This window comes from Ischnura elegans, chromosome 6 (genome assembly GCF_921293095.1).
Source record: "Ischnura elegans chromosome 6, ioIscEleg1.1, whole genome shotgun sequence".
NCBI lineage: Eukaryota > Metazoa > Arthropoda > Insecta > Odonata > Coenagrionidae > Ischnura > Ischnura elegans.
In genome coordinates this window covers 62,059,115-62,078,487 of record NC_060251.1, presented here as the reverse complement: position 1 = coordinate 62,078,487, position 19,373 = coordinate 62,059,115, and the positions used below count along the sequence as shown (strand labels likewise).

General features: G+C 38.0%; 1 protein-coding gene across 1 annotated transcript; it reads right to left on the bottom strand.

The window, feature by feature from the left end:
* Positions 1 to 2,401: 2,401 nt before the first annotated feature.
* Positions 2,402 to 14,054, bottom strand: LOC124160839 (core histone macro-H2A.1-like). The gene is made up of 9 exons (XM_046536931.1): positions 13,781 to 14,054; positions 13,459 to 13,565; positions 10,544 to 10,766; positions 9,230 to 9,336; positions 8,752 to 8,883; positions 8,498 to 8,546; positions 6,679 to 6,853; positions 3,930 to 4,109; positions 2,402 to 3,374 (listed from the first exon to the last, which is right to left on the bottom strand). The coding sequence occupies exons 1-8, from the start codon at positions 13,950 to 13,952 to the stop codon at positions 3,947 to 3,949; spliced, it is 1,128 nt and encodes a 375-aa protein (XP_046392887.1). The 5' UTR covers positions 13,953 to 14,054; the 3' UTR covers positions 2,402 to 3,374; positions 3,930 to 3,946.
* Positions 14,055 to 19,373: the final 5,319 nt, after the last annotated feature.

The following is a 19,373-nucleotide window of genomic DNA, read 5'->3' as shown; positions in this document are numbered from 1 at the left end:
TAGCATCCTGCGTCATATCAGCACTCAGTCTCTCGCCCCAAGGTCACCTCACTTGCGGATACGGGAAACAGTACGACGTCACATGGGAGTTTTCCCGGCATTCATACTTACCCTTCACGTTTTTGCGCGCTTGAAAATGTTCACTTTTCATTTAATTGCGAAAAATAGATATCGTCATTTAAAAATCTAAAAGCGTGAAACATGCATTCCTGGAGTAATAATCTTTCGATTTAGGCAATAAAAAAGTAAAAGGAAACCACCCTATTATTTTCTAATAAACATTACTACCGTAAAAGCTGTTGGGGAAGCCTCTGTGGATATATGTAATTAATAATACAACAGTGACTATTCAAGATTAGTTTATGCATATTTTGAACTGCTATTTTGGGAGGTACATGCGTAAAAAAATCAGGGGCTCAAACTTTAAATTCCTCTCCTTTAGTAGTTTTGTGAGTATTGAATTTTACAGCCACTAACTAATTGATGTTAAATTGCAAGTGGAGTTTAATCTTTGGAAACCCTACTTAGCAGATCCCCAAGTTAAATATAGATATCCCAGAATTGCTTACAGGGAGATCAAATGACTAGAGTCCACTGTGAACATTTTAGGTGGGGGGAGGTCTTTAGTAAATGTAATTCTGGTTGGGTTGCCATACATCCTCATTTTTGCAGGTATGATGAAACTATTTTGAAATGGTTAAGCAAAACGTGAATCCTCTGCTCAGTTATGCTATTTCAGTGAAGTTAATGTCAAAAAGTTTCTTTGTAAGGGAAGAATAATTTTTTTAAATTTACGTTTGTTTACATCTCATTAGGAATGGGCTTCACTTTTTACGGGGAAGTCTGCGTACATAGCCAACATACTTAGCATCAATCATTCCAGTCAGGGGCGCCGACTTATGAAAAATATTGGGAGGGCCCATATTGGGGGTCTTGCCCCGGAAAGAGTTAATATTCAAAGTGTGTCGCAGCACCGTAACACTATCATAATTCACACCACTTGTTTTCAGTTAACCTGCTTACTGTCTTTCAATTATTTGTTTTAGCACATTGTTGAATGTATTTTAAAAGGTAACTATCGTCAAACATGGGAAATAAAAAACACCAATATATTTTTGTAATTTCACCAAGCATAATATAACTTAATTATTATCTTGAATTATTGAGGGGGCTCCGCCCCCCCTAACGAAACTTTGAGGGGGCTCGGGCGCCTTCAGGCCCCATGGAGTCGGCGCCACTGATTCCAGTAGTGTAGTGGGTTAAGTATCTGCTCTCAGAAGGTCTTAAAATCAAAACTCAGGCGTAAAACTAATTGAGCTAAGATGCAGAGGAAGAATTTGTATGAGGGTATTCTTTTTGTGTTGGTCATATTGTGATGCATGTGATTGAATTTCACTGGCATGATAGGTATGAGGTTTAAAAATGACTGTTTTGGTGAAATATTTGCAGAGTTTACTATGAGTAGGCGGGCTTTTTCAAGTACTTCTTGCGCTCACCATTTTCAGATACCAATGCACTGTGAGTTCATTTTTTTCTATCTCTACAAATTATGCATGAATTGCCATTTGATGCGTAATGCACTGCCGTTTCCCATAAGGACTGTCAAAATGGAGGGCTTGCTGGAAAATTGAAAGAAATTTCATTGACTTACATTAGATTCCATAACTTAAATGCAAGTAGTGACGAATATGTTTTATAATAGTATTTATTTTCACTTTTCTTTCCCAATATAATACATGTACAAGAGTCAATAGCCCTGAAAATCTAAGTATTCATAAAAACTATTTGTTATTGAAAATTATTTTTTCTCACCAAGAAAGAAGTGTCATAGAAATTGGTTGGTCAAATATTCAAGAAAATACAGTACATAATAAATACAGTCATCACATTTCTCTGATGGAATGCAATAAATATTGATGGTTTTACAGCTTTTGAGGTAATCAGATGATAGCATTTGATTCTGAGTCAAACTATGATCCTTCTGTGGTCCATTCCTTGCCATTTATTTTTTGTACCAAAGTTACTAACATTAGCCAAGAAGTTAGTGCCAACCATAAATTAAGTCACACTTCATCAATTTTCACCATAAGGATTCTCAGATAAACACGACATCTTTAAGTCACCCAATCCTTTTTGAGTGAATACTTAAAATTTCACTAAAATAAAAATATTTTCCCATAACTAAATACAGCCATCTTAAGAATAAATAATGAAATATGATGCTCTTCTGTTAAATATTATAAAATTTTCCAGTTTTTTGTGAAATCACTAGGAGAATTAGATGATCTTAAAGTAAGAGTCATCAGCAACATATATGTATTATATCTGAGTTATGTATGCCAGGTCAGGTGAAATTATAAAAACATTTCTTCCCGAGAAAATGAACATGCAAACAAGAGTATAGAAACCAAACTTTTAATGCAAGAATCATAAAATACAAATAAGCTTTTGACATGTTGTTGACAACAACTTGCTCACACACACAAAACTGGGCAGCAAATGATTAAGGCTGTAGGTATTTGTGGAGCCTCAAAAACTATGGTCACAAGACATAACACATGCAGGACTAGCATCAATAAAAAGCAGAAATGCCACACTACAACTCAATGACTATGCAAAATGCATGATGCAGGGTCCTCTGAATAAGAGAATGGATCAGAAAATGTGAGTAAGTCAAATGGAACATGGTAGAAGACTGTTAACAAATTATTAGACCTGTTTGTTTTAACGATAAAAGCTATGAATTGTGTTGAATTCTTCAATTAAATGCAATAAAATATCTACAAGTATATGAAAAATATTTTGTAGATTGCACATCTAATGCCTGCATGACTAGAGAAGTCCCTAATTTTAGGAACAAAAACTATACTTATTTTTAAAAATTAATTTAAAATTTATAACTAAAACAAACTTCAATAGATTTTGATCATATAAAATTTTGTGTGAGAAAATGATTCTCATAACAAAGAAATAAAAAATTACCTTCCTTAAACAACAGCGTACATCAATTGACATTATACATACTTAGTATCTATGTAACACAAATTCAAGCATTGTGTTGAAATCATTTCATCTTAAAAATAATGGAATCACAAAGTTTCTAAAGTTTATCACAACTTTGATGAATTTTTGAGTTGCACAGATAAAAATGTTGCAAGTCACAACGGTGTTGCGACCCTGGTTATTAAACTATTCTTTCAAGTACTATCTGAAAGACGTCAGCATTTTAAATACAAAATTCAGAAGTGACAGCACCGCTGATCATAATTCCACATTTGAACACAAAAAAGATGAAAATATTTTCCATGTATTCACTGAGAAGACTTGGCCCAGTCCTTTATCCATTGCAATAATCGTTCCTTTTTCTCTGTAACCTAGAATGTTTTGAGAATCGATTACATTAATACAAATTTCAACTTTCTCCATGATGTCCAAGAAAATAAGTTTTGAGAATATGTACTCTGACACTTACTGAATTTGAATTAGTTACATTTAAGGCCCAAACATTTGCAAAAAAAGTGTGTTCAATACAAGAATTAACATAATCAGAGTACAAAATGTAGGTTCGTAGGAAAAATGACTTTTTTCGTGAGATTTCTTACAATGAAAACTACATGACAGAAATGGGTACCACCATGAAAAACCCATACAAAGAAAATATGCATTGCAAAAACTTCTGGTGTACAAGGATAAGTTTTCAGCATTCAAGAATCAACTTTCTGTGTAAAACACAATTTAAATATGGAATAGTTTTGCTGCCAAATGAGTACCTAAATAAATATGTACGCATTCTTATAAAAATAGATGAACTTCCAAATTATATTAGGAGTAAAATGTAGAAGCATGTCAACTGATGCTTCCTTCTACAACTATTTGCATGGTAAACATAGGAAAAACAAGCTTTTGAAAGGATTATGATTAATTCTTACCTTATAGCTCCTGATGTCTAAGAGTCAAGTTTTGCTATTTCAGCAGTATATATCCCAATACTTTCCATATCCTTCAAGACAAAATAAATTTGCTTTAAGGATGAGGACATAACATTGACAAAGTAAGAGCTTATGGCCTTCAAAATTGTTTGAGCAGCTTGCTGCTTAGGAAATCCAGCTCTGGAATAGGAAGAAAAAATGTCTCAAGCATAATTCAACATAAAAAAGCAAAACTATCAATGCAAGAAGCAAAGAAGTAGAAAAAAGATATCTTATTTCATATTAGTTGAGGGAAAAAAGGAATAGAGCAGTAATGATAACATGCCAATCACTTACGAGACTAGAATTTTCAGATGCCAAAGAAATTCCTAACATATTACCTAAATTGGATATTTGTATGTATGCACCACCGGATCCAGAATAGGGACAAGGGGAGAGCTAGGTGGGGGCTTAGGAGTAACCTCCTACCAGTAGTGGGGTCCGAACAAAAATACCATTTTATCTCGGGTAAATTGGATACCTAATCCCTCTCTGGATACACCACTGTATGTACGCATAATGTTTGATTAACCGCACCCATTCAGAGAAAGATAAATATTTTTTCTTGTCAACCTCTTGGCCAAATAATCCAAACACTGTTGAACTAAGAGCGTGGCAATACTTATGCCTCCCCCTCCACTTTCTTATATTATTTTTTAAGAAATTTCCCCCCCTGTGGACAGTTTACCCTCTGCAGGCAGTGAAGCCTCCAGACTTACAAGACTAGCAAAGGGAACCCACACAGGGATCAGCCAGAAAACCTCCCACTGAAATTATCCAATACAACAACATTGGCAGAATCAGAACAATCTACAATCCTAACTAACAAACCATACCAGCCGTGCTACAAATCCTGACTTAAATAGCAGAGTGGCATTTGGATCACAGGTAGTTAGTCACAGAGGCAATGAGGCTCGAACCTTGCATTCCGCAGGTTACGATGTGATGGCACCAATCAACAGGACACTTGAAGGACCCTCGGTGGGCTCGTGGGGTTACACTCCTGAAGGCTGGGTCTGTAGGCCCGAGACATTACACCTGCACACCTCAGGAGGGAAAGGACAGAGGAAGGAAAGGACATGATGAGAGCCTGATGATGCCTCCAGGGAAAGGATAAGGATGGAAGGAGTAGGATAGGGAAATTCCAATGCCGTCATTAGGGCGACGTGGGCCACTGCTAGCAAAACCATAATTTAATGTTTCTACTGAAAGGAAAGATTTTCCTGTGGAGAAGAAAAATCCTGTGATTTTCCGTAGATTCACCAATCAACAATGATGACCCCCTTCCAGAACGCACAAACTCATCTTCCTCTTTCATCACCTCCAAGGCTATGAATCACCTGCCTCAATATGCCCTCTCCCATGGTTCCACCTTGTTCCAGCAGAAGAAACTCCCCCATTGGCAAACAACTAGAGGAAACAATAATACCTCTCCTTCCCGAAGTCCTCTACTTCCTCCCCAACACAGTGGTCAATTACTACGTTCTATTGGCCCTCCCCCTTGAACCTCACAGTCTGAGATTGAATGAAGATTGTTTCAGAAATCTCCTGATGTGAAGAAATCCAAAGCCCTACCATCATGGCATCCTCCACCTTCATATTTTCCCCTTAACCAAGCTCCTAATCACCTGCCCCCTCAGTACCCACTCCTCTTGTGAATTGCTTTGACGACCTTTCCTAACTCTGAAGCTGAACCTGTCTCACTCTCTTTTCTAGGGTCAATCTTTGCCAATAAACTCTAGCTCTCAAAATTTAATATCTTGTCTGACTTTGAGTGGAAGTCTTGAGGGTTGTTTGATCCTTGAATATGGTTTGTAATTGACGTGACTTACTCAATATACATTGGCTAGATATATATACTTCTGATTAGTATTTGTTTCATGTTCAGTTCCTTCACTTCCTGTCGCCTACAGTTGGAAAGAATTTTGTCTTCGACTGGGGATAATAATATATGTATTACAAGGTAATGTTATTATCACAAGGAAAAATGAAAATTCAAGAGAAAAAATAGCTGGACTGTACACTCTATAAGGCAATCAGGACACAACACCAAGAAGCATTTATCTCCTTAATATTTTCAAGAAGAAGTTACTTAATTGAACAGCATAGCACTCTAAGTACTGATACACATAGCCTGGAGTTGATGATTTGATCCTGTCTTGTCAAAACTCACGTGTATCATAAATGTGCAAAAATTTCTTTGCACTAGTAAGGTTCAATAGGATTTATTTAAAATATATTTTCGACTGAGTGGCTGGCCAAGTTTTTTGGAGGGTGAGGGCGAAGGGCACATGACTTTCTGAAAACCAACCAAAATGTGATAGGTGGAGCCTAGCCTCCAGAAAATTCAGTTGTTTTCAGACCTCCGTGGTGTATGCTTCATGAGTAAGTTTGCTGTGTTGCCAAGTAGGAAGAGGATTTTTGGCAGTCTTTTGTTTCGATGCACTGATGAAGACTTTTGTGAAAACATGGCAACGTCCACTTCTATCTCTCCACTTCCCAAGTGTCGCAGGTCTCACATCCTGCCACGACATTCATCGAAACATTCTGAGCTTGCATTTAAGGCCCAGTTGCAAAGATATTTGAAACAGATTCTTGTACAGCGAACCTTATCATCTATTCCTTTGGAAAACAGTCCCAATATCAGGCCAAAACTAACTGATTTTTCCCAACTGGATTAAATTTTCATTAAACAGGAAAAGGATTTTACCTGCCACTGCCAATCGATGGAATTGCCAAGGATTTCAGGTTTTTCTGGTCTGCAAGGGTGAGAAAACTCTTCACTGTTTTCTCCAGCTTTTCAGCAGCATCACTTTCACTCCAAGTTGGACCATTAACATGTATCACCCATTTAGCAGGAAAATTATGTCCAGGGCAGACAGCAGCTGATTTAAATGAGAGACATTATTTCAACAATTAAAAATGATGCAAAAGCATACTCCCATATACATGAGTTTTATAAATTGGGCAGCAAAAATCAACAGCCTATTAAGCTAGACCATTAAAAATGGAAATATTTACTTCCCAAACTTAATAGCAACAGTGCCACACAGATTGGGCTGGGGGCTAAGTCCATATGGTATTGGTATGCAGGTCTAAAATCTCTCTCCTGAAATCACTAGAGCAAGATCACCAGAAATATTTTTTCCTCTACTACAAACTATGTACTTCCCTTCTTGGCAGGCCTGTACTTTGAAGTCAGAATCACAGGCATTATGAAAATATGGTTTATTTGGGTTTTCCTATTAAGAAATATTTTTTGGGACTAGACTGTCTCATGTTATAGCTAACTTTATTAGGTCTTGAGACCAAAAGTCATGGTACCAAACAGAGAAAAATAATTAACTGGCTACAGATATACCGAGAGAAGATTCAACTAGTATATTATACATCCAACCATCATGAGCAGGCATTTGTAAAAATATTTATCTTTCAAATACCAAGAAGTTTTCATTCAACCTGAAGGTTATCTTGACATTTGAGGCTTACCCTTTCATACACCTATGAAACATGGTAAAAACGAGGTGCCTCATACATATTTGCTCATGTAAATTTAAAACTTTCCTGTGTCACCTGGTTGCATCCATATACATGCAATGTATAATGAGGTATTACAGGGTAGGTGAGCCATAAATGAGATAATACAAGATTTTCAATTCATTTTCAATTCAAGATGCACCGACAAAAAATTTAATATTCATAGTTGCTGTCATCAGCTATTTTTTCATAAAGGTATGCCATTCAAAGGACCTCAAAGCTTTAGACACCATACCAAAAACCTCAGAAAAGAACCTGGCACTGGCCTACCCTGAAAAGGCAAAATTTGGACACTAAGGGCTGAGTTACGGGGTAACTCTACCTAAATCTACCACATCCTTAGGTGGACTAAATTGATGAGCACTTGCACTAAAAAAGGCCAATGAAACAGATTACCATCATAAACTAGTTGTGGCATACTATGCTTTTTGTAAAAACTTAGGGCCATTTTATACTATGTATGCTCATTTCAGTGAAGCAATTAATAGAAGTTTGTAGGCTAGAAAGCGAAAGCAATAAGTCAAGGGTGAGAATTCAATTGATTAAAGAATGGTATTCAACCAGCAAAGATGAAAACAAAATAATTGCCTCATAGGCAATGTCACAAGAGAATATTTAGTGGTGCTGAAATATAAATAACCCCTCAGGGAAATTTTGAAAACCATAAAAATATTATTTGCTTATCTCCTTTCTTTTACTCCATCATCATATTACAAATTACCACCACCAAAAATAATAAATGCCTCAATTTGCTTAAAATTGGAAATAGATAAGTCCTGAGATTGATTCCAAGTTTTCTGTATTGTGCTTTAACCAATGAATTAAGAAGTGACCACAACATAATGTAGAGTGGAAAATAATACAGTAGAAACTACTACATACTGGATCACCTAGTTCCAGGTACATTTGGAACTAAATTGAAGGCTAATGATAGAGCCATTTCTGGGTGCCCAAGACACCTAAACTATTAGGGATTAATTACTTTTACATACCTGTAGTGGAATCCAAAGAACCATGACTAGATCGTAGGTCATGTAGCTCCTGGAATAAATGATGCATACAACAGGTGAATATATATCCTCCTTGAGGTGGGATTTAAATGAGTGGTAAGCCTAATCAAGGATTGCTTTTATGTCTTCCAAAATTAAACAATTGGACTACAACCAAAATGTAAACCCAATTCATTTCTAGCAGATCAATACTCTATTCCTCAAAAGGGAAGATTTCTCCAATAAATTTTTCTTACCTGTAAAAATTCCTTTCCACCAGCTTTTTCAAGAGCTTGGCCCACTTCACCCATTAAGCCTATGCTGGAATTAGTAGGATGCACCATTGCTTCCACTGACATTGACGTGATGTCACCTTCCACCACAGTCAGCTATGAACATAATATTTTCATTAAGATTCAACACAGATTTTTTCCAATGATACAATGAATAGAATGACTAAGGCAGAATTGGACGAATTACAGTTTCAAATACGAAGAAGAGGCCGAAAAAATTCTTTACACTAATGTGCACGAGCCCAGAAATGAATAACGGAATTTATAATCATAAGAATATGTTATGCATGAAAGATTAATTTAATTAAAAATCAAACATTTTAGATGTAAGATCCCAAATAAATTTGGCAAACTCATAAATTAACTATTTGAAAAATTATAAGGCAGTTTTATCAATGACCATTACAAAATAAATAATTTTACAACCTATAAATTCACTTACCTTCTGGCCCAAGAATAACTTCTTCTCAGAGAGGACTGTTACCCCAGAGCCAGCTGGAGAATTAGCAACACCATCTCTTGTTTTTACTTTGGCCCTGCTAGGCTTTGCTGAAAAAAATAATTTTCCCACACTGAAATCACAATAAAGAGCACATGAAAAGGAAAATAACCCATTTTAGACAAAAAGCCACCTTTAAATAGCAGAAATGCTCCCTCACTATAATGTATTATTGCTCTGACGAACCTTGGGGACAAAACTGATGTAAATATTTTACAACTGTATTAAAATCATTCTACATATAACAGTATGGCAACTTGGTGAAATTTTTATTCATCATTAGAAATTTAGGCGACCCTCTGAAATACTTCTGTCAAATCCTCTTCGTGGCAAACCTTAATGATGTCTCTCACACATTTAAAATTTTGTAACATAGAAGTTTATGAAAAATTTTGAGCTCCAGATAACTGCAAATTTTCACAACAAAGTTTACAGGAACTTCAACATTCACGTTGATACCGGCAAAACTTGGAGTCACTAGGATAAAATGATTTTGACTCTCCACCCTGAAACTACATTTCCAATGACAATAGCAACTCCTCAATATTTCTGTAATATGCAGCACTTTTGTCTGGTGGAAGTGTCGAACATATGCATTTGTTAACTTCAAATAAAACTACATCACATTTGGATAAAATAAATGTTGAAGGGAAACAAAATACTTCTAGCAAATATTTCATAAGAAATTGAATTTAAATAAACTGTACACACTTTCACTTAAATTCCAATCTAAAATAAATATATTTCATAGTCGGATGTAATCATTTTGAATTGCTGTCAAAGCATTTGATACTACGTTAGAGTCAGGGTATTAAAATTTCAAAGTCTTTGCACGGCTCTTTTTCACTCAAGCTCAAAAATAGTTTTCATAAATTTTTAAATACCTAGGCATAGGAGGTACTTCATTAGACTAAAACAGAAGTACCCTAAAATATTCATGTAGAACAATCAAAGGCAAACGCAGGAAAACTTCAATCAGAAATAGAACACTTCAAGTAGGTACCCATTCTAAAACCAGCTTCCGTACCATTGATGGGAGGAGACCTTTTCCTTTCACAAATTTGTAAGTATTTTTATAAACAAAAAGCACCGCACCGACCTCTCACAAACCTTTCAACATGACTGGGCCTTCAGCTTTTGAACAATGGCATGCATGAATAAATTTTATGCTTAAACTATAAAGAAAAGTTTATAAATAAAAAAATAACTTTCCATTTATATAAATGCACGATATAGTGGAAAAGGAACCACATTTACCTGTTGGAGAAGCAGCAGGCTTTTTTGCAGGGGGAGAACTAGGTTCAGGTGGAGATGTTGGTTTTTTGTGAGCCATTGGCTTTGTGGCGATTGGCTTTTTGTATGGTACTGTTAATGGAATGTTATTCCCAACCACAAATTTACCACCTTTCTTTTTTGCCAGTAATTCTGGATGAATTTTTGGCAAAACTCCTCCAGATGCAATTGTCACACTTTTCAAAAGCTGAAAATAAAACAGGTGGATTGCTAACTGACATAGTGAACAGAACAAGAAATAGCTTACAATTTAGTTTTCATTTCGGTTTTTTCTCGTGGCTAAGCTTATGGCCACCAAGTGAGTCAACTGAGCTGCAGATGGCAGGTCAGCCTCTATTTACAGAGGTTATCTACAATATAAGCGAACAGGTGTGAATAAAAACGATGGCATTCCAAAGTAGTAAGGGTCTATCCAAGGGTAAGATAGATATCCATTTAATGATACTTTAAGCCTGTGAAGATGTCGTGACTTGATGACGAGAGGTAGCAAACAATTATGCTTCCAATCATATGGGGAAGAGAGCAGAAGCTCTTCATCATATGAGTGAAGGAGGAGACAACAATGGTCAGTACAGTGACACTCATTTAACTTTAGGCGAGGAAACATTTACCTTAATGGCTGAAGTACTGAAATGTGGAAGGCAAGGAAAAACAACTATATTATCATTTCGAGGAGTCTGAGGTACTCCAACCATCACTTTCAAGACATTGTGGCATTCTCTCAAATAGAATATTCCAGAGGTAAACAATTCCCCTATTAAGATCTATGTGTGGAGACTACGCAAGAGTGTACATCAGTCATGGGCAGTAAAAAACTGAGGATACACACATGGAATGCTAGATTACTTAGGACCTGTGGAAGGATAGAGAACTTGAAACTGGAAATGCAAAGTTGAACCTCGATGTTTCAGCAATAAGTGAAATGAAGTGGCCAAGGAGGGAGGCTTTTGGAGTGGAAGTTAAAGGATTATACACAAAGTATCTCAAAATTGGAATTCTGGAGAAAGGGTAATGCTGAGGTGAAAAGCTGTCTGCATTATAATGAAAGGATAATCATTGTCAAGATTGAGACCAAATTTGTTTCTCTCCAAAAAAATAATGAAGTCATTCACAACATGTACCAAAATTTAAAAAAATCTTTTACAGGCTAGCCGATGGCATCGTTAATCCCTAGTTACCAAGAACCAACCACCCATGGTAGTTTTTCAGGTGGCGTCATGACCTCAAGTTCAGGAAAAAATATATTTTCATGCAGTATTGTCACGTACAAGTTATTTGGGAAACAAAGGTTTTGTAATGATCTTCCCTGATCACACAGTGCAATCATGCTCAAAGATGTTTCTGTAAGTCACGATCAAAGATCAGCCAGAACAAAAGAGTTGGGATTGAGACAATTAGTCTGCATTCAGGCTGCCACACATCACGCAACCAAGGATGAATGGTAGTTGGAAAACAAGACTTAATGCCTTCACTTCATGCCTATTGATGCATCTTGCAAAGTAGCATGCAGATTTAAATGTACAGCACATATTCCGTGAGCACCCTTCACCAAATTGTTATCTGCTCTTCAAGTTCCTCTTTTCACCAGCACCCACATCTCTGTTTTTTTTTCTTTCCACCCCTATCACCTCCAAATTCCACCAAACCCACTTACTAAGCCTCATGAGCCAACATTTGCCCTATGCCAGCCAAAGTTGCCCTACAGCAGAAGGAAGAAGGCGGAGAAACCTGGTGACTGCATGTGCCCCTTGGTGAATCGCTGTCTCCAGTTTACAATGAACCACCTCATCTAGCCATACAATGTTGTTACTTGGATGTCAATTGCCAGAAATAACTAGAGTTACGGTTTCTTTCATATCTCTGTTCCCTACCCTCTCTTTGACAAACCCTTTTGTTTACCTCTAGAAATAGGTGTTTTTCTTTCTAATGTGGCAGTTAAACTGCACCCTACACCTCACTCAACTCTTCCTCCTGCCATTGGGATGACTCTTGTAGGTTCGACTTTCCACAGTCAGCATATTTCTGACCCCATAAAGCATTATGATGCACACCATTGGCAGTTTTTACATCCTGTTCCTTTGATGCTCCTGTTATCATATACTTCTACTCATAAATGCTTCATTTTCCAGGGCTTCACCCTCCCTGAAGGCCTGGTTACACGATACATTAACACATACGGGTTAATGTCAAAATATATGAACGCGTGAATGAACACGAAAATGTACCGTGTAACCACCCAACTTGTGTGAACGCATGAACGGAAAATAGAACCTGTTCTAATTTGGTTCATGCATTCGTACATTCCGTTCCACCAAAATGATTCACGCAAATGTACATTAACTTGCACGTGTTAATGTACTGTGTAACCAGGCCTTGATACTCTTACTCCTGAATGCATTTCCCTCTTATTTGCTGCCCAAGTAATTTTTAAGGGTAAAGGTTGTGGAATGTGAGGAGTAAGGCCAGCAGTGAAAATGAAAAAAATAATAAATTCCAACATGGTCTACATAAACGCAAAGCAAAGGCTGCATAAAGCTAAGTGTAGAAAAAGATGAAATTCCATTTACCCCATCCAGAATGATTTCTTCAGTGGATGGCCGAAAGTGGCACAATTATTATTCATCTAATCAATTATGCAAGCAAGAAACAAATAACAACAGGGTACCTTAAAAGTAGCGGAAAAATAAATACAATGCGGCGTTCAATTTGAAACTCGTCTTAATGATTAGGACTTGTTGCTCACAGGTTCTTTAATATGGAAACTGATACTAAATGCGAGTATTAATCCTCGACAAATTAATAAGTCATTCTCTTCGGAGCTAGCATGACAACGGTTTATATTTAAGCATTAATTACAGGTGGAAAAATATTTTAATTACCAAGTGGAGTTCCTCGTCGTTCGCTATTGCAAGCAGAATGTGCCTGGGCGTGATTCTTCCCTTTCTGTTGTCTCTGGCAGCATTGCCGGCTAACTCTAATACTTCAGCTGTAAAGGAAAATAATTTGCATTGGAAATTCTTATCCAGACTCAAAGTCTTACATTTCTGGCGGTAAGAATGTGGAGCAATCGATTACCAGTATTCAATTAAAAATATCTTAGCGCATCAATTTTAAAGCGCATACAAGAAATTATAATACCTACAAATGATATTAATTAATATTTTCATGCAAAATGCTAAAAGAGAAACCAAAATAATTTACCTGTGAGATATTCTATCACCGCTGCCATGTACACCGGCGAACCCATCCCAATTCGGAGACGATGGGTGCCAGCTTTTAAATACCGGTACATTCGCGCGACGGGAAACGTAACATTTGCCCTTTGGGATTTTGTTAGGGCCTTCTGACGCTTCTTTACTCCGCGGGCTGACATATTAAAAAACACTCCTGCAACTTAGTGAAATGAAAAAATTCTGGCCAGAATCGTTTCAATAAGTAAACATTACTATCAGCGATGCTCTTGTACGTGAAAGTCAACTTCAAGAGCTGACTACAGATGTCACCACCATTTTTGAAAACAAGATTTTTGGTTGAGTAGCGGCAGAAGTCGAGTCTGTGGTTCCTTGTTTGCGGTAACGTAATGTTCAGTGTTATGCAGTTGTAATGCCAGACGCGTAGAAACAAGGATTGTAAACCAGGCAGTACTGAATATCAGGTAATTTTAGATCAGTTATCAGCAATTTGTATCCCTACAAGTTATTTAATGCAAAAACCTGATCACTTGTCTGGTTTGACAAATCATTGGAGGGTATTCATATTTAAATAGATTATACGGTAATATTGTTTGATGTATGGGCCTTATGCCTGTTTAATTACAGTTTTAACTTCACTTGTCTCATTTTTCCATGCCTGAATTTTTGGCGTTCCTTTCTTTGTGGGACTGATTATATTCATCTCTTGATGAGGAAAACATGCTTTATTTTGAAATAGTCTGCTTGGAAATGGAAATAAAACAATTAGAGGGTTACAATTGCAGAAATAGCATTTCTACTGGCGCTTTTTCTTGTGTTTTTTTTTTGTTATTTGCTTTTACTATCGTTTACGGAATAATTATTAATACAGTCAATGAACTGACTGAAGTCCATGCTTTTTATGGTGCAAGAATGATTGTCAGTTCCGAATTTCTTTATCTTCAGTTATTTAATTAAAAATGTCCATTATTTTACTAGAGGTGATGTATTCTGATGAACAGGTTTTTGCCATGTGTCATTTTGCCTTTCTGATGAATTACCTTGTCGGGTGGAAAGAGCTCTATGTGAGACTGTTGAGAAGATCAAATCTGCATGATATTTTCAACTACCCATGTAGAGCCGGATTGAATATGCATGATTCCATTGATATCCCATTCCCATGGTAGATCTATCAGAGAATTGATCACATGGAATTGTTGATGGTGAGAGTAATTAAGTCGGGTTTTTAAGAGATGAGATATCGAAGTAGGGGTTGGAACTACCGGAGCATTGGGTACACGGTGATTAAACAGGGTAGTCACTCTTGTGGGAAATTTGGAAAGTCATGGATTGTTAGGGAAAATGACAAATACATGACAACTTGAGAGCAGTCGGATGAGCCACATGTGTAAGCATACCGTGAAGCTTCTATCCATTACTGGACTGCTCGAGTGCTCGTGTAGCTACATGATTTACTCCATAGTAATCAGCTATTATATATTTAAGCATTATACCGGCATAGTATAGTATTTGGAGTAGGCAACAAGCAGCTATGGTCATTTGGAGAATGATAGAAGTGTGGAGAGAAGCTTGTCGTTGGTATTAGAATGCTCTTAACGAAATGCTCCCAGAGGATGACTGTTTAACCTCTAATCTGGCTGTCAGGGTGCTATACTTGAGGTGTCCTCCACAAAACTCACAAGCAGGGGATGGGCAACCTCTGAAAAATCTCTAACACAGTCAGGATTTGAACATGGACCAAATGGGTGGAAAGCCAACACTAGCCTTCTCACTCCCTACTGCTTCTGTCAGCATCTGTGGGTGAAGTGAGCTTGTTGCCTAGAACTTTCTCTTTCTGCCTCCCCTGGAAAAGGCATATTTGACACACATTGCCTTATATGTATACCAGTGTGGTAGGATAAAAGTGGGATAGGGAGGGGAAGTAAGAAAACCACAAGCTCATGAAATGGTGCTGGGGTGTACCTTGACTTGGGCCGTTCTGATCATTTGTTGTACATTACTATTATTATTAAAGTATTCTGCAGATTAAGGTAGGTTTCCATGGAGTACTTATGAAGCATTCTGGCAGCCTCCCCTTACTTCATGTACTCATGTCTCGTCACATCTCTCTTCAATAGGGTGGTTTCCTATTATTTTTTTATTGCCTAAATTGAAAGATTATTACTCCTGGAGTACGTATTTCACGCTTTTAGATTTTAAAATGATGATATCTATTTTTCGTGATTAAATGAAAAGTGAAAATTTTCTAGCACCCGAAAACGCGATGGGTAAGTATGAATGCCGGGAAAACTCCGTGTGACGTCCTTCTGGTTCCCACTGCCGCAAGTGAGGTGACCTTGGGGCGAGGCTCTGAGCGCTGATACGATGCAGGATGCTAGCAGGTAGCAGAGTACCATGATAGCTGGTAGTGCTTGGCTTAAATAAGGAGTATTAATACCTTATCAAACGAAGAAAACTTTCCGACCTTAGCCAGTTTTAATAGGTGATTATTATAACATGTTTCCCTGAACTCTGTGCCTCATACATGCATTGGTAACCTCAGATGATGTAAAACTCCTATCTACTCGTATAGAAACTAGGTCCCTGTGACGTCATGTGGAGTGGCATCGCATGGGTGCCAATCTGGCCTTTTTCAAATAAGGATAAAATTGACCCTTGCCATTCGTCTAAACCGGTATTTCTAGAACCAAATAATTTGTATATTATGAATATACTAATGGTGGGTACGGAATCGCAATTGATGCCTTTCGTTTTCTTTGATGAAGGAAACTACCCTATTAGCAATAAGGCCTACTCCCTTTCATCCTATATAAAACTCTTATTCTCTTCCTTCCTCTCCCTTGTTTACCCAACATTCTGCCGTCTAAGACTGTTTTCAATATCCTCCCTGCTGAGTACTCCCTCCATCAATACCTTCTGTCTCCTCTGAATCTCATCTAGAAGCTGCCTATCCTTATCCAGTGTGGCATTACGTTGTTTGAATCTTGGAGACACATAAAGTAAGCCCAGACATAGGGAAACTCTTTTCATCCATCACTGAACTTGATAGCGAAAGACTGCACAAAACAAGAATAATCAGCAGTCATAGAAGCAATTGTTTCAAAATTACAAGTCATATTCAATCAACTAGTATTCGAAGGTTTCAGTATCACAAGGATTACAATAATCAACAATAATAACTAATAATCTCAAAACGAACCTTAACCAATAAGAAAAACTAATTGAAAAGCTGTTTTGCCTGTCAGAACCAAAACTGAGTTGAGAATCACTCTCACAAGTCGACCAATGTCACCGCAGCGAAAGTCCATTAGCAAGAGTGCTGCCAGAGTGGAGGGGAGGGGTACTTCGATGTCCCGGTCAGCCCAACAGTCCAAATTTCCCAGGAAGCTCCAGTGTTGACAGGAAAACTCTGGAACATTTATCTTAGTCCAATCAGGGGTTGGGGGAACAGCATACGGCCAGGTTTCCTCTCCTCTATCTTCTGGGGTGGAGACATGGCCAAGTGGTGTGATCAATGGTTCAGGCAAGCCATTGGAAGTCAAGGAGGGGAATGACATGGTAGGATGAGGTCTTGGAGGGAGAGAGAATTTTGATTGGACAAAGTGGAGTACTCCTCACTCTAAACTGCAGTTTAATGCCTCAGCACCAACTTCCCCTGAATTTCCAGATGCAGGTATTCCTCTGCCATACTTGCTATTTAACTCTTGATCTCCAGGTATGGCTGGATTGGATGCTGGCTTGGATGGCTGGTTTGGAGAGCAGAGTTTGGAGATCAGGGTTCGGAGACAGAGTTCCAAAAGACTTAGTCTCTCCGAGCCTTTGAGTCGAAGGGACTTTGCGCTAAAAGCCTTTGCGCGAAAAACCTTAGCGTGAAAAGTCCTTAGTGGGAGAAGTTCTGCGGATAAGTTTGGAGGATTTTCGGAGGAATTTCTGGAAGGGTACCAGAAAATCTGGGGGGGCTTACACCAAAAAAATGCCACACCAGCATGTCCGGCAGTTTGTTGTTTCTCCTCCTCTCCGTCCACTTCACCTTCTTCATTCTTCTACACAAGCACATCTAGAATGCCTCCAGTCTTCTTTCGTCCTCCTTCCTGAGTGTCCATGTTTGCACACCATTAAGCACTACATCCCAGATCAGACTTCATTTTGTTTTACATACATGTGTCGGGAAGAAAGGTGTGTGGGACCTTTATAGTTGGTGGAAGAGAAGCAAGGCTAAAAGCTAACTTGAGAGGAGAAAGAGGAAATGGAGAAGACGTAGCACTCATACAGTACCTCTTTTGTTGTCAGCTTTCACTTGAGGAGGAAAGGAAGCTCTGGATGGGGAAACATTTTCTCTGTTTTATACTCAGTATTAGTGAATTAGAGGGTGGGGCTTAAGCAAGTGTGGATGAATTGAGGGAAGGTTTCTTGGCACATGACTTTCCCATGACCAAGAAACAACAGCAGGCATGATGTTGGTCCACAAAAATTCTTTCCCTATCAGACCTCCATTGCGTTTAGGCATGTATGTAGCATGGTGTGCATGTGGAAATCCTCTTGCATGCTGCGTGCTGGTGATTAATCACCCCTTGCCAAATACCCTAGAGGTGGCTTGTAGGGTATTATGTAGATGGGAACATTTCAGGAACACCTATGGAGACCAAGCCTTAATAATTGTCACTGTTTTCATAGAAACCAGTGATAACCAGAAATTTCAGCTGAATCAAAAAAATACTTAATAGCTCATTTAATAAAATTTATGGTTCTCCAATGTGTGCGAATTGACAACAAATTACCAGTATAGAAGGAAACCTGCATAACATCCAAGCCCCCACCGAAGCAAATTTAAGGCTATGTACCTGGTTGTGTTAACTTTGTGAGACTACTAGCTGTACTGTCAAATTTCTCATTACAGTAGCTGTTTTTCCATCTAAACCCATTGGGGAGAGGAATCTCTTTCTCCCTATCAGGGACTGGGTGTTTCAGTAGGGTGGCCCCTATCCTTGGCTACTCTCTTTTGTTATCCTCATTCATCTTTGTTTGAGGACCCTCAATTGATTTTGAAGTAGGTTCACACATCCCACTTGGGAATCTTAACCATTGCTCGTGTCTATGCATTTTCTTGTGGAGTTGAGACCACAGAGTATGTGAGTGAGTTTGTGTTGTATATTGTAACAAAACGGTCCATACCGTACTGAGGTTACGTTGCGGGTCGTACGTTAAAGTGAGTGAAGTGTGGGTTCTTGCCCTGGTTGTTGGGAAGCACAATAATCACACACAAGTATTTAAAAAGCTTACCCAAAATTTATTTCCATGTTAAATTCCAATTGCAAACCAATTCAATGAACAAACATCAAGTAATGAATATTTGTGTCTAGAATAGCCAAAATTTAAGATATTACCACTCTCGGGAAAGAGAGGAGCCGCTGCTGATAGCATGGGTGGATAGCAAGGGGCTTTGGTATGGGCCGTATGCCCCGCACTTTGACTTCCACTGACAGCTACATTATGACTGACTACTGACAAGTGATGTGAGACAAGTACATGGTTGACTGATGACTGAGTGACAATAGTGTCTCCACTGTGCCATTTTAAAGGGAAGGTGAAACATGGATGTTTTT

Excerpts from the sequence above, each read along its gene's own strand:
- LOC124160839 (XM_046536931.1), bottom strand. The coding sequence starts at position 13,952 with ATGTCAGCCCGCGGAGTAAAGAAGCGTCAGAAGGCCCTAACAAAATCC. Across the intron at positions 8,547-8,751 it reads GTGGAAAGGAATTTTTACAG|GAGCTACATGACCTACGATC; the intron begins GTAAGAAAAATT and ends CATTTATTCCAG. Across the intron at positions 4,110-6,678 it reads CCATCGATTGGCAGTGGCAG|AGCTGGATTTCCTAAGCAGC; the intron begins GTAAAATCCTTT and ends TTCCTATTCCAG.